This window comes from Bos taurus, chromosome 25 (assembly GCF_002263795.3).
Source record: "Bos taurus isolate L1 Dominette 01449 registration number 42190680 breed Hereford chromosome 25, ARS-UCD2.0, whole genome shotgun sequence".
NCBI lineage: Eukaryota > Metazoa > Chordata > Mammalia > Artiodactyla > Bovidae > Bos > Bos taurus.
This window is the reverse complement of record NC_037352.1, coordinates 27,397,551-27,424,048: the sequence shown is the minus strand read 5'-3', so window position 1 is coordinate 27,424,048 and position 26,498 is coordinate 27,397,551. Positions and strand designations below refer to the sequence as shown.

The following is a 26,498-nucleotide window of genomic DNA, read 5'->3' as shown; positions in this document are numbered from 1 at the left end:
TTCAGTTACTCAGGTTTTCAGTGATACAAATTTAGCAAGCACATCTACCCCATAAATGCACTGCAGAAAAGCCCAGGGCTGATTCAGACTTTCCACATCAGTGACTTCACCCAAGTATAAAGGGATATGGTTCCTAGGTCACACACGAGTTAGTCATTGCTACCTCACTGTGGTAAAGAATCCTCCTGCCAATGCAGGAGAGGCAAGAAACTTGGGTTCAATCCCTGAGTCAGGAAGATTCCCTGGAGTAGGAAATGGCAACCCACTCCAGTATCCTTGCTTGGAAAATTCCATGGACAGAGTTACTGGTGGGCTACAGTCCATGGGGTCACAAAGAGTTGGACACAACTGAGTATGCGTGCAAGCACCACTGTATATAAAATAGGTAAAAAACAAGGATTTACTGTACAACTCAGGAACTATATTCAATATATTGTAATAATCTATATGGAAAAGAATATATATATATACACCTATATAAATAACTGAATCACTTTGCTGTACAACAGAAGCTAACACGATGTTGTATATCAAATATACTTCCATAAAAAGGAAAAGAAAAGAGTATTAGTCTCGGCTTGTCCTTCCTTAATGTACTGCATTCAGGCCTTCCAATCTCCTCCCTGGAGTGGTGATACCCACCATGCCAGTCTTGACAAGCTGAGGGGGGCAGCTGCCCACATACCCACCAAGCAGATTGATTCCTTTGCCAGGCATCCAGAGGGCCCACGGTAGAAAGGTATTTCCATCAGGTGCCCATCCCATGATCGGAAACCACAGGAGCAGCAGAAGACTAAAGTCAAGACAGAAATGTAGTAGGAACTGACATGGGGAGGCCTTCCTCTTCTCTAAGAACTACGCCTGCAGCCTGAGCCTGGGGTGTTAATGTGGCTGCAGCTTTAGGAACTTGAGCTGGATATGCTGCTAGAGGAGGCAGCACCATCAGGTGTGAGGAGATGGATGGGCTGGGGTGGGTAATGCCAGACCAGGACCCCACCCTCTCCCCTCTTTCAATGGTGTACATTCCATGCCAGGGAGGGTGCATTTCAACTGGTCCAGCTTGTAGCAGGACGATAGAATTCCAGTGGAGAAGCAATCCATCCATCCCAGTGGGGCATCCCATCACAAACTCTAGTAGATAACACCCTTCTCAGGAGCAATGGGGCTTGGTGGTCCCAGCAGTGCCCCATGCATGATCCATGGTGAGAATCGGGGTGATGTTCAGCTCTCATGACTTCCATACATTTAAGCGGCGTTCTCCAGTCTGGCAGATGGGGTGACAGTCCCTAGTGGTTGTTATTCATATGTATTAAAGGCTGGAACAGTCCTTTAATCACCTGACCAAGGTGGTTTTCAGTTCGGTTCAGTTCATTTCAGTCGCTCAGTCGTGTCCGATTCTTTGCAACCACATGAACTGCAGCACGCCAGGCCTCCCTGTCCATCACCAACTCCTGGAGTCCACCCAAACCCATGTCCATTGAATTGGTGATGCCATCCAACCATCTCATCCTCAGTCGTCCCCTTCTCCTCCTGCCCTCAATCTTTCCCAGCATCAGGGTCTTTTCAAATGAGTCAGCTCTTCGCATCAGGTGGCCAAAGCTTCAACATCAGTCCTTCCAATGAACACCCAGGACTGATCTCCTTTAGGATGGACTGGTTGGATCTCCTTGCTGTCCAAGGGTACCTGTTAGTAAGTTAATCTGCTATTTTAATATTTCATTCTTCCATTTCTACCAACACTTCTGCCTGCAGTTTGTGAAGGAGACAGAACCTTCATTCAGTGTCATGTTCCTTCGGCCAGTCTTGCATTTCATGACCTTTGAAATGTGACCCCCATCCCTGCCTACTCAGTGAGGGTTCCTGTCCCTGGTACTCAGCCTCTCTAATTCCCTAACTGGCTGGTCTACTCGGCCACTGGGGAAAGCTCGGGTCAGGCCAGATGCAGTGTCCACACAAACCAAGGCATGTTTAGAGCCCTCACTCAGAGGGAGGAGCCAATATAATCAATTTGTCAATTCCTCACCAGCTGGGAGCTCCCTCCAGTGGATGGCCCCAGAATCCTTTTGTTATTTAGAACACACAAGACATGCTGTTTCTGCATTAACCAAGTCAGTGTATTTCAAGGGCAATCCAGCATCATTGACAACACACCATCCCACGCAGGCACCACAAATGAAGTGTGCATTGCTAGGGCTCATATCCGGGCTACAGCCTCAGCTTCCTGATTGCCAGGGGTGTCAACATCCTCTGAGCCGGGAAGTGGAGGACAGCGAGAACTGACTCAGGCTCTTGCAGGCAAACCCAGATGTCTTTCCACATATCCTGACCCCACCAGTGCTTATTCATGATCATCCACCCCCCAGCTTCCCATTTTCTAAACCATAGGGTGAATTCCTTTAGAACAGTCCAACTGTCAGTGCAAAGTGTTAACAAACAGCCAGAGCTCACGAGCTCTCTGAGTTCAGCCCCCTGGTAGCTGTGGTTCATGCCTGTTTCCCTCCAGATGGTGTCAGTGTTGAGCTGAACAGTGACTAGACCGGTCACCCCAACCAGTACACCAGGCATCGGAGGGAATATCCCCCATTCCCTCCCTACAGGCCACAGGGGCAGAATTAGGGGCAGGGGAGTTTGCAGGGCAGGGTCCTCAAGCCCCTTAGTCAAAGTGGGAGTTAGTGCTGCAGCAGACGTGGGTGGGTGACACATAGTTATCAACCTGGCCCTCAATAGGAAGGGAGGGTCTCACCATGATTGTTGATCCTTCGTGAGAGACTTCACCTGGAGGAACGCTGCGTACAGTGCTAGGAACTGCTGCTCTCTGCGGGTTTATGGGGTTTGTGCCTCCTTTCAGAACCGGGACCAAATTCCTAGGGGTACTCCCTCTTGCTGTCTCTGCGACTGTCCCCACCTCATACCTTCCAGAGTCACAGGCGTCTACCTCCCAGGAAGCCCTGCTTGGGGGATACCCAGAGCTTTAATCTGCTTCACTAGTGTCTTGGCTTCTCAAAGGTGGCTCGTCACTCTGATCCCCAGTCCCATACGTGCCCTTACTTTCAGTTCAGTCACTCAGTTGTGTCCGAATCTTTGCGACCCCATGAACTGCAGCACGCCAGGCTTCCCTGTCCGTCACCAACTCCTGGAGCTTGCTCAAATTCATGTCCTTTGAGTTGGTAATGCCATCCAACCATCTCGTCCTCTATTGTCCCCTTCTCCTCCTGCCTTCATTCCTTCCTTTACCAGGCAGTATAAGAGATGGAGGCACTGTGCCAGGTGGGGAATATAAGTCCTCCAAACCTCAAACCCCCACAAAGTCTTGCACCTCCTTTGTATTCTTAGGGGTTGGAAAGGGTTGCTCCCCATCAATCACAGCTTCTGGGACAGTATGCACCTTACCTGACCAAAGTAAAAGTGAAAGTAACTCATTTGTGTCCTACTCTTTGCCACCCCATGGACTATAAAGTCCATGGAATTCTCCAGGCTGGAATGCTGAAGTGGGTAGCCTTTCCCTCCTCCAGGGGATCTTCCCAACCCAAGGATTGAACCCAGGTCTCCAGTACTGCAGGGGTATTCTTTACCAGCTGAGCCACAAGGGAAGCTTACCTGACCAAAGGACTCCCAAAACTACATATTGATGCCTGGCCTTGACTTTTCTGTGGGTTCACCACCCATCCTCTCCCCCAAACATGTTCCAGCAGAATCTGCAGTGTCCTGAGCAGAGACAAGTCTTCCTCTGTTAATACTCTATCATCGGGACTTCCCTGGTGGTCCAGAGGATAAGAATCTGCCTGCCAAAAAAAAAAAAAAGAATCTGCCTGCCAATGCAGGGGACATGGGTTCGATCCCTAGTCTGGGAAGATCCCACATGCCTTGGGGCAACTAAGCCCATGCACCACAACTACTGAGCCTTCGAACTGCAATGAGAGAAAGCTGTATGCAGCAATGAAGACCTAGCGCAGTCAAAAATTTTAAAAATAAGTAATAAAAAGATAGTCTATCACTAATGTAATGAGCCCATTTTACTAATGTAGGGAAGGAGAACAGGAGCAGATCTTGGGCTACCTAAGACGTGCAGTGAGGCTGTGCAGGCAGCCTTGGGCAGCACTGGAAAGGTGCACTATTGCCCCTCCCATGTAAAATCAAATTGATTTTGAGACTCAGTGGCCAGGGCTCTACTGGACCTCTTGCGTGAAGGCCTTTTATCAGTATATGCCTTTATGCACTTCGTGGGCTCCTGTTACTTGCAGCCAAAAGCAACTTTCTGATACAGACGTTAACCTCAAGGTTGGTTTTATAAGCTTCTTGGAAATTATGTTACTTGCACATGCTTTTGCTACATCAGCAACTTTGATTTATGCATCTGGGGTTTTTCTGTCTTCTCTATCTTCCGATGAAATTAATTGATCTTAGATGGGGCAGTCATATGTTGCAGTCATTCTAAGAAATCTCTGTGGCTTTATGTGAGAGGCCATTATACTTTGTTTGAAAATGACACAACAGCTTTGATAAAATTATGGTACTACTATGGTGGATGGCTGTCCAGTAGTCAAGACTCGGAGCTTCCAATTCAAGGGGTGCAGGTTCGATCCCTGGTCAGGGAACTAAGATCCCACATGCCACTCAGGCAAAAAATAAAATTAGTAATAAATAAAACTAATTCATGGTTGCTTAAAAAAATCCTTTAAAAATTATGGTATGACTGGACAAAGTTTCATAAGGGACAACAACCTAGGAACAAATAGATACCTGATCCAAGAAAATCCAATTTTCAAATGGTATATTTCCTAGACACATTTTAATTTCTCAGCTCACAATCACTCAACCCAGCGTTCATATGTGTCTATAGTAATATGAAGTGCAATCTCGCTCAGTACTGACTTTGATGACATTGTTCTAGTTGCACCAATTCTCTTTTATTTTTTAATTACAATATTTATCCCTTGATGAATAATTTTTGAGCCATCAATCCCTTTTTGTGATTTGGGCATATAACACAACACAATGGAAACCGTGAAAATTGCACATATAATGAAGGGAAACAATAACACACACAGGAAAATTATATGAAAATAGCACCATTGCCTGAATGTTAAACTACTGTCTTTGGAGCCCAGGGACAAGCTTTAGGAGCACAATTATAAGGATATGGCAGGATTTCTGTGAAAGTCACTGGGATCAAATGTGTGAGATGCATGGGTTTAAAATTGTTTCTTGTCTTTTTTTCCCCCTCTAAAACAGTATTTAGGAAACCTTTGGAGGTTTGTGGAGCAAATTTTGAAAAACAACACTCTAAACCCCAATTCTCATAAGGTCTAAATTGGAGCCCAGCTTAATGAATTTCATCATAACTGGTCCTTCTGGAGACCCCACAACTTCCAAATTCAAAAGGGTTTGGGACCCTATGGTGGATGGGGTGATAATTTGGGGTGGAGGTGAAGGAACGGCTTCCCCTCAAATCACATGGTTAAGTGCCTCCCCTTCTGTTTTTCTAATTAAAACATCCACGTGGCCCGAGCACCTTCATGGAGGCAGCAGTAGGAGCTGTCCAGTGAATGGCCCGCTGTGCGTTGACTCCCAGCTCGGCACCAGGCACCACATTGACCGTTATGCTGAGACAGGTGGCATTATAATAAGAATGACCTTATTTAGGGGCAGCAGGTGCCTGAGACAGGACTTCAAAGTGCTCTCCAGTCACCAACCATATGCAAATGATGTCATCTTCAATACATCCCAGGGTTTGTAAGAAGCATCCGTGTATTGCTTCACAAGCTGGGGAGTTCAGAAGTTATACTGTAAGTAAGGGGGAACCTCTGAGGATGGATGAGGATGCGTGGCAGGTTTAGTACTGTATTTTAGGAAGATCATCGGTGGTTAGTGGAGGAACAGAGACTGGAACCTGAGGCTTCTGTCCATGGATTTCTAGGTAGAAATTCCAAGTCAAGTCCTCAGGTTGCACAGCAAGGATCCTGTCCTGGGATTTCCAGTTGGAGCCTTGACAAGACCAATGCCCCCTCCCAGGCAAGGTGATTTGTGCAAACACACTGCATCCTCTCAAGGACAGAAAGCAGCTGATCCCAGCTCCCCTCACTTGGAATGCTTCCCCATCAGGCCTGACTGGGGTGAGAGTAACCAGGCTAGGGAATCACTCAGGGGAGAGCAGGTTCAAAGGAGAATAGGAGTAGTTGCTTATCGGGCAAAAGTGAGAAGGCCAGGGACCCTCTCAGATGAGACAGTAGGACAATGGGAGGCAGTATCTTATTGGGCAGCTTGGGGGTTTCCTGTCTCGTTTTCTGGGACAGTCTGTTGGTTTGCTCCTTCCATCATTTCCTTGTACTGACGTTTGAAGAAACCAACCTGTTAGGGAGGAAGGAGAGAAAAAATCAGGAAGTCCAGTGGATGAGAAGAAAAGAGATGATGGAGAGGATCAGTGATCATCATTTCTGGAACCCTATGTTCCAGCACTATACTAAGAACTTTAAATAAACAGTGTCACTTAGACTCTGCCACAGTTCTGTGAGCTGGGCAGAACCACCTTCAGAATGAGAAACTAAGACCCATCATGGGCCAAACACATGCCAATGGCCAAGGAAAGAATCAGTGGTGGCATCAACATCAAATCCAGGGCTTTCACGTTCTAATTTGCCTTCCAGGGAAACATGTAAAGAGGTGAAGAAGAGCAGAAAAGAAATGGAGACAGATTAGAGGAGGCTTGAGAATCAGACAGAAAGACATGGAGTCCACTGGGGACAAGTGATGTAACAGGTGGCTTCCCTGCTGGCTCAGCAGTAAAGAATCCACCAGCAATGCAGGAGACATGGGTTCGATCCCTGGGTTAGGAAGATCCCCTGGGAGAAAAACATGGCAACCCACTCTAGTATTCTTGCCTGGAAAATCCCGTGGACAGAGGAACCTGGTGAGCTGCAGTCCATGGGGTCGCAAAAGAGTCAAACACGACTTAGCGACTAAACAACAACAGATGTCACAGGTGGGAAGGGATCTCTTTAGGAAGAATTGGAGTCACAGGCTTGACTCCACGGTGAGCTCTTTCTTACACTATAGAAAGAGTGGGATCAAATGCTGGCGGTCTCAGGAGTGGGATAAAAACACTCACCTTGTACAGTAGGGCTGTGATGAGGGCCAGGAGCAGCAGTCCTCCCAGAGAGCTGCCCACAATGAGGGGGATGGGGTTGTAGACCTCATACTTCTCCAGCACCAGCTCCGTCTGGAGTAGAGATGACCGCATCAGAAAGGCTCAGGACTCCTGCTGTCCCAGACTCCTCCCAGGTCCCCTTGAACTTCCTCCCCTCCTTCATCAGGCTCTGCTCCAAGGGGTGGGATACAGAAGGACTCATGGGCTTAGGAACAACTGTCCTGCCTGGGGCTCTCCATCCATCCTGCCTCTCTCCAGGATTGCAAGCCCCCAACTCAGCATCACGGTTTTAGCATCAGGAACTGTCCGACCAGCCCGGCCCCTCCCTACCACATGGTCACTACCTGAGCTCTCAAAAATGTCTCCTGTCCTGGAAGCTGAGAATACACGAGTCTGTTGAAGGTGATTTCAGCCACGCTCACGACCAGCACCTTCTTCTGCTGTGTCTGCAAAAGAGAAGAGGAGAGCTGGGAAATAGCTGTAGTTGGATGGGCAGGAGGGCTCAGGGGGATAGAGAAACGCCCTGGCTTGAGGTAGGCACAGACACATCAGGCTCCACATGAGTCTGGGAAAGGGACTCTGCTCTTAGAATTACACACCTGGCTGACCCAGCGGAAGCTGAGGTTGCCCTTCAGGATGAAGTCAAGTTCCTCCTGGATGCCAAAGGAGGGGATGTCACAGCGGAACCTTAGGCAGACAGCGATGGAGCAGTCCTAGAGACAGAGAAGTGGCATCATGCTAGGGAAAGATGGGTTTGAAGGTAGAAGGCAGCGTTCAACTGTCTGATCTGAGAGGAGCTGCCACATTGGAGCTCAAGCAGGCTGTTCAGCAGACATCCATCTGATATAATACGTATTCCTGAATCAAATCCCTCTGAAGTCTGGCTTCCAGTGGGGGACCGCCCAGGGCCCTCTCACCAGGACAGGCTTCTTCTTAAAGTGGGTCAGGAAATCAGACTCTGTGGGCGCTGTTCTCTCTGAAGAGCACTGAATGGAGGGGTTCTAGGAAAAAGGCACAGGGAGAAAGCATGTGAGGGGTCATCAGGGACTCACGAAGACCAAGGAGTCCAGGTAGGGCTTCCCTGGTGGCTCAGTGGTAAAGGATCCGCCTGCCAATGAGGGAGATGCAGGTTCGATCCCTGCATCGGGAAAGATCCCCTGGAGGAGGAAATGGCAACCCACTCCAGGATTCTTGCCTGGAAAATCCCACAGACAGGGGAGCCTGGTGGGCTACAGTCTATGGGGTTGCAAAAGAGTTGGACACAACTGAGCCATTAAAGAACAACCAAAAAACCACAGGGAGTCCAGGGAGAGGGCATTAATGGAGGACCCATAGAGCCTTTTGAGTACCTGGGGGTTGAGGACCTCTATGTCCTTCCACACGGGCACCTGGTTCAGCTCCATAGGCACTGAGATGTCGATGCTGACAGGCAGCTCCCTCTGCCCCAGGTTGTTCACCTGCATGGAGGTCGGTGAGGGCCAAGATCATGCCGAACCCCCTGCCCTCTCGGATCTCTGGCTCCTGGGCCCCCCGCCCCAGGCCATGTTCCCAAGTCACCACGCGTGCCTGGTATCTGTGCTGGGCCTCCCTGCTGCCCTCCTCCTGTGAGGCCGAGAAGTTGAGGTACTTGGTGGATTGTTCGTGGCTGCAGGGAGAGGAGGCAGGGGCGGATGAGAAGTTCCGTTAGGGCCTCCTGAGGAGACTTGGGGTGGGAGCATGACAGGACGGGTGATCAGAGGGCCCCTGGGCTGGTTGGGAGTGACTTAGGGTAACGGGATGGTTCAGGGAGCTGGGCTGGGCTGCAGGCTAGGTGCAGGCTTCCTGCAGAGGCTGTCCAGGGAGGAGACCGCCAGGGCAGCCAGGCAGGGGGGTGGGGTCACAGGGACTGCTGAGAGCTCTGTCTGACCCGGGGGGAGGGGGCCAGGGCCTGCCCTCTCTGTGCCTGGGTCTTCCTTTAGGGCCTCTGTGGACTCGGAGGAGGCCAGATGGGCGGGTGGGACCGGATGAAGGTGTAGGGAGATTCAGGCTGATGCTGCTGACTAACGTCTACTGGACCCACCCTTTCTGGCTCCCTGGGGTCTTCCCTGGGGCCCTTCTCTCCTGTTTCCTCAGTATTTCTTTCTTTCTTCCTTCCTTTCTCCCTCCCTCCCCGCCTCTCTCTCTTTCTTCCTTTCTGCTTGTGAGCTCTTAGTTCCTTGACCAGGGATCAAACCTATGAAACCTCAGACTCTTAGCCACAGGACCACCAGAGAATTCCCTCCTCAGCTTTTCTGGGCCTGGGGTTTGGAGGTGGGGGTGGGCCCAACACAGACTGTCCACTGGGTATCGCTGTAACCACACCTCGAGGCTGCCCTCGGTCCCCAGCCTGGCTCCTCACCAGGGGGCTGCTCTTACTTCCGTGCCCCCTCCCCTGCCCCACTCCACTCCTTGCATACCTGCCCTTCACCTGCACCACAGAATTTCGAACCCCCACTCCTACTCTGAAGTGTCATCCTTCTCTAAGAAGGGCCCCTCCAAAACACCCCAGCTTGTCCTGGGGCCTCTATTAAATGTGGGCTATAACGATAATAACATCATAATTATTGTTATCAATAGCCACAAAAAGCACTTGATTGATTAGTAAGTGCTGCTAGTGGTGTCATCTACTTATTGAAAGGGTAGTAATAAAACTTAAATTTGAGGGACTTCCCTGTTAAGAATCCATCTTCCAATGCAGGGGACACAGGGAACTAAGATCCCATATGCCATGGGGCCACTAAGCCCGTGAGCTGCAACTAGAGAAAGCCTGAGCACTGCAATGAAGACCCAGCACGGTCAAAACAAAACAAACTTAAACTCGGCAGAGGTTCAGCTCCTACAGAGAGAGAATTCCCTGCACCCCACAGTGTAATGGGCGAGGACCCATTGGAGGTCGTGGTGTGGCACCTGCTGATCACGGTGTAGACGGCATACTTCACGGGGAGCTCCAGCTGGAAGGCGGTCTTGCTTGTCTTGGGGCTGTTATTCTCACTGGAAAAAGAGGAGGATCCCAGCTGGGAAGTTCCCCAGGGGAGGAGACTGAGAGGGAGGGGGCGCTGCCCTGGGCCTGGCCCAGCTCACCTGCTCACATTGGCGGCAAGAAGCAGCTTGTCTCCCAGGGTGGCCGTGGGGGAGACGTGAAAGGTGACCGTGAAGGTGACCTGGGGAGGAGGCAGAAATGGGAGGAGGTCACTGAGGAGTGGGACCGCGTCGGGGCCGGGGAGGAGGAGTGGGCAGAAGCGAGGCTGACCTGGGCGCCCTCACGGAAGATGAGGTGGTTGACGCTACAGCGGGTGCTTCTGGTGCCCTGGGTCCCGGCGGGGGCGCTGTCACAGGTCAGGCGCAGGGAACGCGACTGCAGATGGCTCTGGGGAAGCACAGATGAACCAAGGCAGGTGAGAACTTGTTAGTGTCCCAACAAAACTCTATACAGAAATGACAGTTACCTGCAATTTACCTTAAGGTTATGTTTTGTTTTGTTTTAAATTTTTGGGCTTCCCTGGTGGTCCAGTGGTTGAGAATCTGCCTTGCAATGCAGGGGACACGGGTTTGATCCCTGGTCCTGGAAGATTCCATATGCCTTGGGGCAACTAAGCCCATGTAATACTGAGTCTGTGCTCTGGAGCCCAGGAGCCACAACTACTGGGGCCCTGGGGCCCTAGATCCCATGCTCCACAAGAGAAGCCACCTTAAGGAGAAGCCCAAGCACCTCAACTAGAGAGTAGCCCCCAATCACCATAACAAGAGAAAAGCCCTCCCACAGCAACGAAGACCCAGCACAGCCAAAAATAAAGAAATTGGTGTGACTTAAAAAATTTTTTTAATCTTTAAACACTATCTGATCAAACTTCCTCCTGAGGTAGAAATCCCAGATATATTGTTAATAGCATTTCCCTTTTTTTTAATTCACAGTTCTTTTTAAAAGATTTATATTATGAAAATTTCAAATCTACTCAAAAGTGGAAAGACAAGATAAATCCACCCCATATCCCCATCACTCAGATTAAATTACCAACATTTTTCTACTCTGTTTTGTTCACCTGTTTTCCACTTTTTCTCCCCTGAATTATTTAAAGCACATTCCTAATATCACATACTTTCGATCTAGAAAGACTTCAGTGAATACCAGCAACAGATAAGGGTATTTTTTAACATAAGCACAAGACTCAACAAAATTAACAATAACTCCTTAAGATCAGCTGATATCCAAGTCATGTTAAGTCATTCTAAGTTGTGTCCAAAAAGGTGAATATTATAGCTCATTTTTAGAAGCAGTATCGGGTACTTCCCTGGTGGTCCAACGATTGTGACTCTACACTCCCAATGCAGAGGGCCTGGATTCAATCTCTGATCAGGGAAGTAGAGCCCATATGCCACTACTGAGAGTTCCCATGCGTCAAGGAAGAGATCCCACATGCCACAAATAAGACCCAGTGTAGCCAAGTAAATAAATATTTTCAAAAAGTAAATAAAAGCCGTATCCAAAAAAGATCCACACTGGCATCTAGTTGGTGTGTCTAGAAGTACCTCCAGTGATAGTGTGTTCACCCTCACAGGGCAGCTGGCATTTGTCAATCCTAGACAAACATTCCTAGAAATACATTCATCATGTATTTCTTCATGCATTGATCAAAGTAAGCCTCCATTGGGAAGACTGGCTTAAGGGACATGTGGGAGAACAACCAAACATAAAATGTGGACCTAGCTTAAATGCTGGTTCAAATAAACCATTTAAAAGGATATATTTGAGACAATTAAGGAAATTTGATTATGGTCTAAACACCAAGAAATTATTCATTTCATTGGGTGTGATCATGACTATGGGGTCATGTAAGACAGTTCTACTGTCCAGAACAGTGAAACAGGAAGATGTATGATGACAGGGTATCTGGGATTGGTTTTAAAATATTTAAACCAAGAGAGGGTGAAAACAGATGAAACAATGTAACAAAATGCTGATGATCGTTGAATCTGGGCAATAATTTAGGAGGAGGTTTGTTGAACCACTCTCCTCTTTTGTAAATGTTTAACACAATTTTTCATAATAAAATGTTTGTTAAAAATCTCTCTTTGACTCCCTGTGGTCCTGGTTCTGTCTTCTAGAACAGGGATTGCCATATGGCAGCCCAGCACCAATTTGTATACATAAAATTTTATTGGAACACAGCCATGCTCATTCATACACATATTGTCAATGGCTGCTTTCACTTTACATCAGCAAGAATGAGGACATTGTGGGGCCCACAAAACTGAAATATCTACTCTCTGCCCTTTATGGATAAAGTATGCCAAGCTCTAATCTACAGTAACCAATAAATCCAACTCATCTTCCACAGGACAGTATTTTACTTAATTTTTTCTTTTCTATTTTATTTTCTGAGTCACAAGGCTTTTGGAATCTTAGTTTTCCTCAACCAGGGATTGAACTTGGGCCATGGCAGTGAAAACCCTGGGTTCTAACCACTGAACCACCAGGGAATTCCCCAGAAAGAGTGTTTTAAAATATTTGAAGGCTGAGTTATGTTCTCCTTTAAAAGAGAAATAGTTATACTATGTGTAATATAAAGAAATAGAAGGCAGGGTCCCCGCGCTTCTCACATTAGCATCGTCCTGGGAACTAATTCCTGACTGTCATTCTTAAAATGCCAAGCTCAGAGCTGAACACAGAATGAGTTGAGGCATGTCACAGCAAACACAGCCACATCCATCTAACCATGATCAGTCCAGCTCTCTTGGCTTTCAAGAATGCTAAACAGTAGAAGACCTGCCTGAGCACTGAACCCAACACAGGAGTCTCTGCTGGCCCCCTGCCATCAGCCTTTCCTTTCCCAGAGGGGACAGTACCTGGCCCCCAGTCACACGTCGGTAAGACAACCCTGGAGGGTAGAAGAAGGTGACTGCGGTTCCATAGGAGTCCTCGCCATCATTCCACACTCTCACTTTCAGGTTTAGCTCCAGGTTACTACCCACGATCAGGGTCTTCAAGCTAGCATTGGGGCAGAGGAGAGAAGGTGATTCTGTGACCAAGGCTGAAAATGGGGTGGGGATGAAATACAGAGTTGGGAAGTGGGGGGAGAGACAGGGACAGTGTATCTGGGTCCAGAGCCCTGGGTAGAGATGTTAAGAAGAGCCAGGAACAGGAGCCCTGGGTTCCAGGAGAGGGCCTGGGGAACTAGAGTAGGTCTAAGGGGCTGGACGCTCACTCTGAGACCCCAAAGGAGATGCTGAGGTCATCCTGGCAGACGTGATCTGCGCCACAGTTCTTCTCAAAGGGGAGCTGAGAGGGAAGGCAAAGCAGGGTTTTCCCTCAAGATCTAGAGTCCACCCCCTCCAACCCCTCTGGAAAAGGCCAACCCCAGGACTCACAGAGGTTGTGAAGTATCTCTGGGCGTCCACTGCCAACATAGGCTGGAGGTTTCTTAGGCTAGAGATGGGCTTGCCCACCAGGGAGAAGTTGAGACGCAAGATGATGGGGGTCACCGAGTCCTCCACACAGTCCTGGGGGATGGATACAGGAGGAAGCAAGAAACGCACCCTCGCAGCCACCAGCTGGGTCCCATCTCCTCATTCGTAAAATGCAGTAACAATGGTACCAACCCACAGCCCCTCGTAAACACTCATCACTAGGATCTGCATGTGGAACCACTGCTGTGGTTGTCCTTCATCTTGAGTATCCTTCCCCCAGCCTCCCACGGGCTCCCTCACTCTACTCAGGGTCTCCCCAGACTGTTCCCCATAGCCCCCTGAAACCCTCTCTGTTCTCTCTTCAGCTTTATCTCTCTTTCTTCACTATTATCTATTATCTAGGAATATTATCGACATCTATTATCTAGGAATTTGATTCGCTTCTGATCTTCCCCCATAGCTCCCTCTGGTCACGATCATTTTGTCCACTGCTGGCTCCCTAGTGTCGAGGACAGGACCTGTCTCAGAGGAGTGGCTGGATAAAAGAATCCCAGCCCAATGCCCCATGGCTCTCCAAAGCAGCCTTAGGCTTCTACCTGAAATCCAGCCGTGTAGCCTGCAGCTGATGCAGCCAACCTCATCCATCCTTCACTCCCTTAGTCATTCAGCTAACCTGTGTTAAGCCCCTCCTGCTTTCCACTTGCCGTTTGGGGGTGGAGCCAAGGCGAGGACCAGAACACATTCCTGCGTCCCTACCCAGCCACCACCCCCTACCAGCCTCAGGGTCGCCTCCCTCCCCAGGACTCCTCACCGGAAGGAGCAACCTCACAGCCTCACAGTGCTGCTTCAGCCCCAGCTCTCGAACACGGGTCAGATTCCGAGTCCCCGTTTCTTGGAAGATGGCACGAGAACTCAGGCGGCCGGGGTCAAGGGTTAGGTCAAAGGTCACAATGCTTTGGAGGTTAACTGTAGGGGAAAGTGGGGGATGGAAAAGGCTGAGAGAGAAAGAGGACCTCCCCAAGTGGGCAAGGGCAAGGGAAGAGACAGAAGCCCTGGGCTTGGGGACTCCCAGGGTCACGTTATCTTGGGTCAGGGGGCAAACGACTCACCCAGCTGGTTCTTGGAACTTTGGGAAACTTGGAGGCAGACAATGGCCTTGCCCAGATCATGCGGAAAGGTCACCAGCTGCTGACACTCATACACAGACCTAGCGATCTCTGCAGGTGTGATGTGAATGTTCGCCCACATCCTGAGCACAGGTCTGGTCCTGTGGGTAGAACACTGATCTGAGAACAAGCCTCTGGTTCCGGGAGGACAACCAGGGAGGGTGGTTAGAGAGGCTGGTGTCCTCGCAGGCCTGGGACCACCCAGTGGGTATGTGTCCTTACCTGAGCAGCAGTGCGTGCCCCTGGGCCCCCACAGCCACGTCTGCCAGTCCATCCTGGGTGAGGTCCTGACCCCCGCTCAGCGACTGCCCGAAATACTGGAGGCTGGGGGAGAGCTGGGCGCCTGTGACCCGCTGGCCAGAGAGGGAGCGGCAAATCAGGTTGTTGTTATTATTTAGTCACTCAGTCGTGTCTGACTCTTTTGCGACCTGGTGCTATAGCCCACCAGGCTCCTCTGTCCATGGGATTTCCCAGGCATGAAGAGTGGAATGGGTTGCCATTTCCTTCTCCAGGGGATCTTCCTGACCCGGGGATCCAGCTCGCCTCTCCTGAATTAGCAGGTGAGTTCTTCACCACTGAGCCACCAGGGAAACCCAAGTCAGGTTGAGGGTGAGATAAATAAGTTGAACAGAAGCAACAAGAGGAACAGGGAAGAGGGGATGAGGGAGACAGAATGGAGGGGTGAGCCGTAAAAAAAAAGACAACTCCAAGAAGTACCTAAAAAAAGGAAGTGGGAGTAAAGAAATAGTGACTAGAGACAAAAGATTTCTAGGACATAAATGAAGAAGTGGAGCTGGAAAGACTGGGCTGGTGACCTGACTTTTATTCATTCACTTGGCTAGTTCATCTCAGGTTCCTATTCTGGCTCCTTCACTTATGAGCCATGAGATCTTAAGCCAGGGGTCAGTCTTTCTCTACCTCAGTTTCCTTATCCCTCATCTAGGATGATAACACCTCAGAGCACTAAATAAACTAACTCATGGAGTTCTTAGAACAGCACTTGGCATACGGTCACTACTCAGTAACTTACCATGATGAGTATCAGGGCTAGAAGGGTCCCTCAGCAGTCACCCCCATGTCCCTCATTCTCCTCTACCTCTTGCCCCTGACAACCAATAATCCACTTTCTGACTTCGTGGATTTACCTATTCTGGGCATTTCATGTAAACAGAATCACACAATATGTGGTCCTTTGATGGATCCAGCTTCTTTCACTAAGCATGTTTTCAGGGTTCATCCATGTTGTAGCATGTTGTAGCATGTTGTGTTGACACATGTAGCATGCGTCAGTGTTTCATTCTTTTCATGGCTGAATAATATGCCACTGTGTGGGTATACCACATTTTCTTTATCTGTTCATGAGTAGATGGGCATTTTGATTATTTCCCCCTTTTGGTTGTTACATATAACACTAATATAAACAATCATGTGTAACTTTTCTGTGTACGGACCTGTTTTTAATTCTCTTGAGTGGAACTTCCGGGTCACCCAGTAACTCTAGTTTAACCTTTTGAAGAGCTGTTTTCCAAAGTAGCTGCATCATTCTACATTCCCACTTATAGTGGTTTAGTATGCCACATACTTTCACATCCTCATCAACACTTGTTATCATCTGTCTTTCTGATTCTAGCCATCCTAATAGGTGTGAACATGGAACAACAGACTGGTTCCAAATAGGAAAAGGAGTACGTCAAGGCTGTATATTGTCACCCTGCTTATTTAACTTCTATGCAGAGTACATCATGAGAAACACTGGGCTGGAAGAAACACAAGCTGGAATCAAGATTGCTGGGAGAAATATCAATAACCTCAGATATGCAGATGACACCACCCTTATGGCAGAAAGTGAAGAGGAACTCAAAAGCCTCTTGATGAAAGTGAAAGTGGAGAGTGAAAAAGTTGGCTTAAAGCTCAACATTCAGAAAACGAAGATCATAGCATCTGGTCCCATCGCTTCATGGGAAATAGATGGGGAAACAGTGGAAACAGTGTCAGACTTTATTTTGGGGGGCTCCAAAATCACTGCAGATGGTGACTGCAGCCATGAAATTAAAAGATGCTTACTCCTTGGAAGGAAAGTTATGACCAACCTAGATAGCATATTGAAAAGCAGAGACATTACTCTGCCAACAAAGGTCCGTCTAGTCAAGGCTATGGTTTTTCCTGTGGTCATGTATGGATGTGAGAGTTGGACTGTGAAGAAGGCTGAGCGCCGAAGAATTGATGCCTTTGAACTGTGGTGTTGGAGAAGACTCTTGAGAGTCCCTTGGACTGCAAGGAGATCCAACCAGTCCATTCTGGAGATCAGCCCTGGGATTTCTTTTGAAGGAATAATGCTAAAGCTGAAACTCCAGTACTTTGGCCACCTCATGTGAAGAGTTGACTCATTGGAAAAGACTCTGATGCTGGGAGGGGTTGGGGGCAGGAGGAGAAGGGGACGCCAGAGGATGAGATGGCTGGATTGCATCACTGACTCGATGGACATGAGTCTGAGTGAACTCCGGGAGTTGGTGATGGAAAGGGAGGCCTAGCGTGCTGCGATTCATGGGGTCACAAAGAGTCTGACACGACTGAGCGACTGAACTGAACTGATGTCTCATTGTGGTTTTGACTTCCTGATGACTGACAACTAATGATGCTGAACATCTTCTTATGTGCGAATTGATCCTTTGTATATCACCTTTGAAAAAAAGTCTTTTCAGATCTTTTGCTTATTTTTTAATTGAGACTTCCTTAACTTTTTCCCTCCCTTCTCAGCCTGCCCCACCCAATGAAGGGCTCCTGCCTATGGGTATCCGGCAGGATTACTGATGGCAGGAGACAATAAAGTCATGACATCCAGGGAGATGAAGGGGTAGGTGGACAGGCAGACTGAGGCTCCCAGAACTAAACCGATTGGCAAAGCGAGCCAGATAGAGGTGGAGCTCCCGGTCAGAGACAAGAGGTTGGAACCTCCCTCACCACGATTCTTGATCCACTATAAACCTTGGACAGGTCACGGCACTTCTTTTCTCCATGCCCCAGATTTCATCTTTAAAATGTCTTTGCTAATGCCTGGCCTGTGTATGGGGTAAAACTGCTAGGGGATTGCAAGACTTGGGTGGAGAAAGTATCAAGTCACCATACAAAGTAATGTTAGTCACTCAGTCATGTTCAACTCTTTGTGACCCAGTGGACTGTAGCCCACCAGGCTCCTCTGTCCATGGGATTCTCCAGGAAAGAGTACTGGAGTGGGTTGCCTTTCCCTTCTCCAGGGGATCTTCCCGACCCAGGGATCAAACCCAGGTCTCTTGCATTGCAGGAAGATTCTTTACCATCTGAGCCACCAAGAATCCGTCTATACGAATTAAAGAATTACCAATGTTTCCATTTTGGAAGCTCCACAGATTTTGCTTGACGCCTACTAGGTGCCCAGTTCTAGGCAAAAGAGGTAAGATGAGGGAAAGAAGAATTATCCAGGTGGCAGTGTCAAAGACAGGAAGCTGCCAGGAGGAGGTTTGTGGCAAAAGGGATTGTGACCAAGCCTCACCTGGCTGTGGGAGGGGCTGATGCCCAGTTCTGAGGTTCCATGGAACAGGTAGACAGCACCCTGGTTCTCCTGCTCTCCCGGGGCCCCAATGGCCACATCTGCCAGCCTGTCCCCATTCACATCCCCCAGCGCTGTCAGGGCTGCCCCAAAGCGGCCCCAGGGGTGGCCCGGCTCCCCTCGCAGGACAGCATCACACTGCCACTTAGCTCTCTGCAGAACAAAAACAGTGTCAGGTCCACCCCAGGCGACCCCTCCATCCCACAGCCAGACCCCACCCAGCCCGAGTCTCATCACTACTCACCCCCCGGGGAAAGGGGCACACGGACACCTGGCCCCCCTGGGTCTGCTCGTAGAAATGAGGGGCCCCGATGAGGATCAGGTCAGAGCTACTATCTCCATTCACATCCACAGAGCAGAGGGAGGCCCCGAAGTAGGAGCCGATCTGGAAGGCAGAGTTGGGAGTCATCCTGTCTGCCCTCTGCCAGGGGCACGCCCTGGGCCAAGTCCCACCTCTCCCCAGACACCAACACCTCCCCCAGAGGCCCTGCACCCGCTTCCTCTCCTCCTTCTCTGCCCCTGGAGACCCCCTCCACACTCAACCTGGGTCCCTGTGACTTCAGCCTGTGGCCTCCATTGCCTGGACACCTGGGTGAAGAGGACCACCTTCCCGGTGTGCTGATGGCGGGGCGCCCCCAGGATCAGGCTCTGTGCCCCCCTCCAAAGGGCCAGCTCTGTGGAGTAACCTGAAGGGGCCAGGGTCAGCACCGAGGCTTCCCCACCCTCGTCCCCTCATCCCCCACCCCCGGGCCCCTGTCCTTCCCAGGCAGCCCATCTCCTGCCCAGCCCCCAACCGCAGCCTTGTCTCACCCAGATACGAGTCCCTCATGTCCACGTGCTCCTGGGACATGTTGATGAAGGTGGGGTTCTTATTTGGGGGGTACAGGAAGGCACCTCCAGACCAGCTGAAGCTCCCCACAGCCCCCAAAACTGGTCCATCCTGGAAGGAAAGGATTCCAGGGTGAGCAGGTGGGAAAAAGACAGCCTATTCTGAAGAAATGCCTGCCGCCCACTCATCAGATACCCACTCTTGCCTTCCCTCCTCTGTCTCTGCCTAACCCTACATCAATGGGCTGAAAGGGGCCCCACTTACAGGCATGAACACAGCACTGAAGCCCTCCTGAGACATCTCCAGTTCGAAGGAACTACTGCTTATGGTCTGTGTACCTGGGGAAAGGTATGACACCTAGGTTCTATGGGGGAAGGACAAGCTTTGCCAGGTTCAGGGAGAATCTCAGCTTTAAGAGGATCTCATGTGTGTGCTATGTGCTAGATTGCTTCAGTTGTGTCCGACGCTACGTGACCCCATGGACTGTAGCCTGCCAGGCTCCTCTGTGCATGGGATTCTCCAGATAAGTATAGTGCAGTGGGTTGCCATGCCCTTCTCCAGGGGATCTTCTTGACCCAGGGATCAAACCCACATCTTCTGTGGCTCCTGCATTGCAGGTGGATTCTTTACCACTGAGCCACTGAGGAAGCCCAAGAGGATCTCATGTTGGAGACTAAACACCTAAAGGGAGGAACTGGCCCATGACAAAGGAGTCCATGTTCTAGAAGAAAAAGGATTTATAGGTGAGGGCTTCTGAAGCGAGTATTTCCATCTCTGACTTACCCTCAATGGCAAAAATCTTCTCTTTCAGTTGTTTCTGAATGTCTCGCAAAGCATCAAAGTTCTCCACTTGAAATACATGCTCTTCAGAGGGTGTGGAGGCAATGTCGATTAATTCTTTCAAGGACTTTTTGTATCGAAATGCTGATCCCACCTGTCCCCAGCAAAGACCAACTCAGTGAAAATAATCCAAACTATAACATGCCTGCTGGATGCTGGGCTCCTCCAGTAACCCTGCCAGGTTAATATAATTACAGCCAGCGAACAGGCAAGAAAAATGAGGCTCAGACAGCATGGAGGAGTTTAAGGAAAAGGATGAGAGTCCTCCAGGCTGGGACAAAGTTTTCATCCTGAAGGCAGAAGAAGCTAAGAGAGCTGGGGGGTTCTGTCCTTGAAAGGGAAGGTGCCCTAAGAGGACTTGAGAGGAGGAGGTAGAGTAAGGGCATCCCCCCATCCTACCCCAATTGCATATCGGATGATGCCGGCGGCCTCAGCCCGGGGAATGACATCCTTGTAACCCAGGTTTTCTGTTTTCTCCCCATCAGTGATGACGATGAGGATTTTGGAGGCATCTTTTCGGGCCCCGTTGGCGGCACTGAGCAGCTAGATCTCTGTCAGAGAAGATGAAGGTCCAGAGGCCAGTGAAATGAGCCGCTGCTTGGCCCCTGATGCCTTTGTGAGAACGAGGGGATGCTCTGTCCCACCCGGAGGCCCCTGGCTTGGTCAGGAGACCACAGCCTGAATTTCAGTGCCCACCTCCCTTCCGCACCGAGACAGATGGGGCCGTGAAGGAAGACTCAGATGCTTTAGGGGAGGACCTGGGAGGAGTCAGGACTCACGTGACAAATCGGATGGCTGAGGCCGTGAACGTCCACCCTTGCAGCTGCTGGACGGAATTCAGGAGGCTTAGTGGGTCTGAGCTGGTAGCGAAGTCTTTGAAAGCGAAGTGCACCTTGAACGTGCTGGAGAACTGTACCAGGGAGAACTGGGAGAACCAAGCAGCGCTGAGGGTCAGGCCGAGGCAACGCCACCTCGAGGCTCCTCCCACAAGCCTCCCCCGGGGCGGGGCGGGGCGGAGCTACACCCGGCCTTCCCGCCCTCGAGGGCACACCTGGGAGTTGGGACGCTGGAACTGGCTCATCACGGCCTTCACGAAGTTCAACATTTTGTTAAAATCGCTGGAAAAGATGCTGCCTGAGCCGTCGATCAGAAAGGCGATGTCCTGATCCTGCCTTGGGCACTCTAGGGGAGGAGATGGCACCAGTCCCCAGAGGGACACTCACAAAGCCCGGGTCTCCTGGCCACAAGACGAGGAGTTTCCCTCCCAGGAGCTGCCCTGACTCCTGCCTAGAACAGGATCCCTTGGTCTCCCAAAGTCTCTAAAGAGGCCACATCTGTGATTCAGCTGCTCACATCTGGTTGATTAAAAAGTGACAATTCGTCCAGTCCAGATGGTGAGAGGCTGGGGCCCCTCCTTCTACCTCGACTGTCCGTGTCCCGCCCCCTGGCCTTTCTCCACCTTCTCTCCCACCGTCCCCACTGTCCAGCAATAACAGGACACTGCTCCAGCCCCTGTCTCGGGGTCAGCACCAAACTACTTTTGTTAAATATTTAAACAAAATCCATCCTCAGAAGAGACAGCTCGGGGACTTCCCTGGTGGACCAGTGGTTAAGAATCTGCCTGCCAATACAGGAGACATGGTTAGATCCCTGGTCCTGGAAGATCCCACATGCTGGGGGGCAACTAAGCCTGCACACCGCAGTTACTGAAGCGGGTGCATCCTAGAGCCCGTGATCCACAACAAAAGAAGCCACCGAAACTGAAAAGCCTATGCTGCTAAGTCACTTCAGTCGTGTCCGACTCTGTGCGACCCCACAGACGGCAGCCCACCAGGCTCCCCCGTCCCTGGGATTCTCCAGGCAAGAACACTGGAAGTGGGTTGCCATTTCCTTCCCCAATGCATGAAAGTGAAAAGTGAAAGTGAAGTCGCTCAGTCGTGTCCGACTCTTAGCGACCCCATGGACTGCAGCCCACCAGGCTCCTCCGTCCATGGGATTTTCCAGGCAAGAGTACTGGAGTGGGGTGCCATAAAAACCTATACACTACAGCAAAGAGTAGCACAACCCTCCGCGCCCCCGGCCACGCCCCCACCCTCCCCGCCGCCACGCCCCCGCCCGCCACAACTAGAGAAAGTTCTTGAGCAGACCCAGGGCAGACAAAAATAACATAAATACTAAATCAATATTTTTTTTTTTAAAAAAGAAGAGGGAGTCCCGCTTGACTTGGCTCTCTGATGGAGATTCCTGTCTAGCCCCTAGCTTCCCCCTTCTGCCTCTGAGGCTTCCCAGCAGAAATAAGGGTGTCCTGGTGGAAGCCCAGGGGCCTAGGAGGTGCTGGGAGGGGCACCCCAGTCAAAGCCCCGGATGTCAGTCTCCCCAAGGGCTTGGGTGTGAATGTGGAACCAGGAAGGGACCTTGGTCTGCCCCAGGTGGGGTCTGAGAAGCTTACTGTTTCACCTCCTCATCCCCCATCCCCATCAGCACAGGAGAAGCCGGGTCCTCAACCTGTACTCACACACACACGTGTACATATACACATATACCACACACACACACATAACACACACAAACATACATACAATATACACACATACACACTCATGCACATACATATCAACACACACATACACAACATGCACAAATACATATATACATACATCATACACATGCAAACATACACACAACATGCACAAACACATATACACATACACACTCATACACATACATATCAACACACACAAACATATACAACATGCACAAACACATGCACACTCATACACAAACACACACAAACACACATGCAAACATACACACAACATGCACAAATACATGTAAACATCACACACATACATATACATACACACAGATGAATAAACATACATACAACACACAAATACATATATACATTACATACACACATACAAACACACACATACGCACAACATACACACAAACACGCATAAATATATATATATATCACTCTCATGCACATACATATACATACACACACGTACACATTTACACACACACATACACACACACACATGCACACTGCTCAGACTGCCTGTATCCACATCACCTTTCCCAGCCTGCTGCACAAATCAATTGGTTATATACCACAGGGTACAATGGGTGAAAATAAATGTCCTTCACTCTAAAAATTGTAGCAGCTGGCATAAACTGAGCCCTCGCCACTGAGGCACTGAGCTGAACCCTGGCCGTGCACCATCTATGTTAGTCACAGTGTCGGGTGTGCTATTATTCCCATCAAACAGACGAGGGCATTGAAGCTCAGAGAGAGAAAGGCCCTAGAAAGACCCTGCACTGGCATAGTGATGAGGCAAGTGTAAAAGCAGGTGGTGGCCTCTCCAGGCATGTTTGGAATCACTGTGCCCTCCAGCGAAATTTTTTTTTATGGATCCCTCTGGTTTATCCACTCTGGTAAGAGTGTTCCTTGCCCCACGGCAAGCCCCTGTCAGATGCGTGTAGGTTCCTCAAAGGACTCAGTGGCCCCAAACACTCACCCTGCAGGGCAGCCGGGATCCTCTTGACCTGCCGAAACGGGGAGGCCAGCAGGAAGCAGGTCCCGGTCAAGTGCATGTTCTCCCGGCATGCGTGGTGCACGGTGGGGCCACAGGCCTGGGGACAGAGGGGCTTGGTGGGAAGGGTTGTCTGTCACACCCTCCCGTCCAAGCACCCCCACCCTCCACGAGACCCCCAGCACCAGAGCCCTAGATCCCCATGCATTCTCTCAGGATGCTCCTGTGACCCAGGGCAACTCACCAGCAGTTGAAAGGGGTTGGTGGTGGCTGCCATGGACAGGCCCAGGGACATGTTCACAGCCTCTGGAGGCACTGAGGGCACAGATGTATGCATGGTCACCTTCAGGTCAGAGGAGGCAGGGGGCACCTCAACTCTAGGAGATGAGGCAGTCTGACAGGTGAAGGGAGCTTTTGGTCTTGATGGAGCTATGGGGGCGCAGGGGTGGGATGGGAGGGAAGACTGTGGGAGAGTCAGGAGGCCTGTCTGAGGCTCAGGGTCTGCAGACAGAGCTGAAGCCAGGGATTGAGTCTCCTGTGTTCCCCACAGACCCACAGAGCATGGGAGCCTGAACCTGGGTGCCAGCCACGGGCAGCCACTCACCCTGCAGGGGGATGGCCTCACACTTCCCCGTGCCGTAGTCACACGAGTAGAGGCCGCCTGTTTGATTGGCAGCCTTTACCTCCCGGGGGGCTCCAACCACCAGCCTGGGGGGAGAAAAGAGCACGGCAGCTAAGATCATGGATGCTGGAGCCAGACTGCCACTTGGCCAGTTTGCTTTCCCTCTCTAAGCCTCAGTTTCCTCATCTGTAAAGTGGAGATTCATAACAATCTAAAGTCCACATGAGAGAGATTTTGGTTTCTTTCATTCTCTAGTATATGTCTGGCTCCTGAGACATACAGTAATAGATGCTCAATAAACATTTGTTGAGTGGTGGCTTCCTACATCATATGGTTGTGGTGAGGATGAAATCAGTGCCCATCCAAAGGTGCCTGGCACTTAGTGATTGCTCGATAAAAAATGAAGTTAGCTGTGGTCATTGACGTCGCAAGATGGCCCTTCTTCAGTCCAGTTCTTCATAGCCTTAGGGGAAATTGCCATGGCAGACAGAGGAGAGTTTGTGAATAAGGGAAGGATGTGGGGAGAGACCAGCCCTGTGCAGGGAAGGAGTTGATGAAAGCCAAAGACACCACAGTGTCCTCACCATTGGGCATACTGGACCACACTGTGTCCAAACCCAGGGCTGTCCACACGGAAGGTTGTCGGTTGCTCTGTGTCCAAGTTGAAGCAGAGAGAGGACACCGGGGCTGGGAAGGAAGGCGAGGAGACAAGCTTTGAGGAAGGGTCTCCCACCTCCTCCATCTTCTTTGCTCCCAGGCTGCCTCCCCCTACTACCCCTCCAGGCATAATGCCCCAGCATCTCCTGGGCTTCTGGACCCCCAGCCTCAGGCCTCTCTCAGCCCTGTTTGCCTCCTTCAGATGGTCCAGAGATAGCTGTTCCTCCACTAGTCTGCTACCAAGTTTCATTTCTCCATTGCCACAGAGCAACGCCCAAATAGACCTCTTTCCCCATACCTCCCTCAGGGCTCCCATGAAGGAGAATTCAGGAAAACTTGGGGCCGAACAGATGCAGCAGACAGAGTACATGATTGACTTCTTCTGCCTACTTGAGACACCTCTGCATTGTCCAGGCAACTGGCCTCTCTTCCAGCATTTTCTCTCGAACACCCCTAAAATTGATTCAGCATCCTCTCAACCTCCACAAACCCCAGATCCTCAACCTGGTATAACTCCAGATCCCTCCCCTAAAGCCTGAGTTCGAAAAGTCATTCTTGGCTCTCTCTCTAGCTTGACCCCCATCCTCTCCTCCCCACCATGACCCTCGGCTTACCCATCAACAGGAAGAGAAAAACCCGGGTCCTGGTCATGACAAGAAGGTCAGATGTGGGCATCAGAGCACTTGAGCCCCAAAGGGAAGAGCTGGACCAAGATGCCAAGGAAGCCAGTGAGCAGAGAGAAGCTCAGGAGGCCAGATGCAGGGAGGGAAGTTGTCAGCATGACTCAGAGGTGGGGGTGGAGAATACAACTGAAATAAGCAGAGAAAGGGGCAGGCAGCCTACAAACACTGTGTCCAGGAGTCTTTCTAAGCAGAGATGATATGACTCGCTTCTCTTGTCTCTGCAACCTAGGCTGGGGTGGATGCAAATCTCCTGCCCCACCCCACCTCTCCCACGTTCTCTTATTGTACAGAAGAAAGTTTCCCCCTGACCTTGAAATGTCAATGAACCAGGGGATGGGAAAGGGTAGATGCCAGGGTGTCTTCAGACCCCTAAGAGAGGCTCTGGGAAGAATCTTCCACTTTGGACCTCTGGACCCTAGGAGGAAGGCAGAGTGGGTATTTGTTCATCACTTATTCAACAAATCTAATTTGAGGCTGATTGTGTAAGCCATCTCTCAGCAGGATGGGAAAACACAAACCACAAGGCCCCAGCTTTGGTGTCAGTGGAGAAGGCAAACATGTAAACAGCAAGACATTGCTATGAGAGGAGAAGATACTTATTGGTCACAGGGTATCGCAGTCTGTGATTGGAAGGGTGTGAAGTTTCAGGAAAACTTCCTGGAAGAGGTGACACTTGATTTGAGTCTTGCAAGCAACTAACCAGAGGGGAACACATTTCAGAAGGAGTGGCCAAATGTAGAAGAGACACGAGATAAGAGGGCTTCTTAGGACATCAGTGGTAGAAACCAGAGAGTAGGAGGTGGGAAGTGGCAAAAGATGTGGTCAGTCGGGGAGGTGGGGGAAGCGGAAGCAGGCCTCAGGCCTGGAAAGCCCCCTTAAGGCCTGCCAGTTTTATCTTGAGGACAGAGGGAGGCAAATTACAAAGGCACATTACAATAGAAGCAAATTACAAAGACTGAGATCTTCAAATTTGAGCTTTAGAAAACTAGAAAAAGGGGCTGTGTGGGGC

General features: G+C 50.2%; 1 protein-coding gene across 1 annotated transcript; it reads right to left on the bottom strand.

Moving 5' to 3' along the window:
* Positions 1-4,882: 4,882 nt before the first annotated feature.
* Positions 4,883-25,785, bottom strand: LOC101904063 (integrin alpha-X). The gene is given in 30 exon segments (XM_024985296.2): positions 4,883-6,348; positions 7,106-7,216; positions 7,489-7,590; positions 7,744-7,857; positions 8,062-8,145; positions 8,494-8,601; positions 8,711-8,789; positions 10,070-10,153; positions 10,244-10,323; positions 10,413-10,529; positions 13,007-13,148; positions 13,366-13,439; positions 13,529-13,660; positions 14,379-14,533; positions 14,677-14,834; positions 14,956-15,086; positions 18,263-18,472; positions 18,564-18,704; positions 18,863-19,005; positions 19,130-19,259; positions 19,413-19,486; positions 19,932-20,082; positions 20,388-20,537; positions 20,764-20,913; positions 21,040-21,170; positions 23,513-23,627; positions 23,772-23,842; positions 24,132-24,235; positions 24,734-24,836; positions 25,421-25,785. Coding segments are annotated over 30 exon segments (3,504 nt in total). The 5' UTR covers positions 25,482-25,785; the 3' UTR covers positions 4,883-6,249.
* Positions 25,786-26,498: the final 713 nt, after the last annotated feature.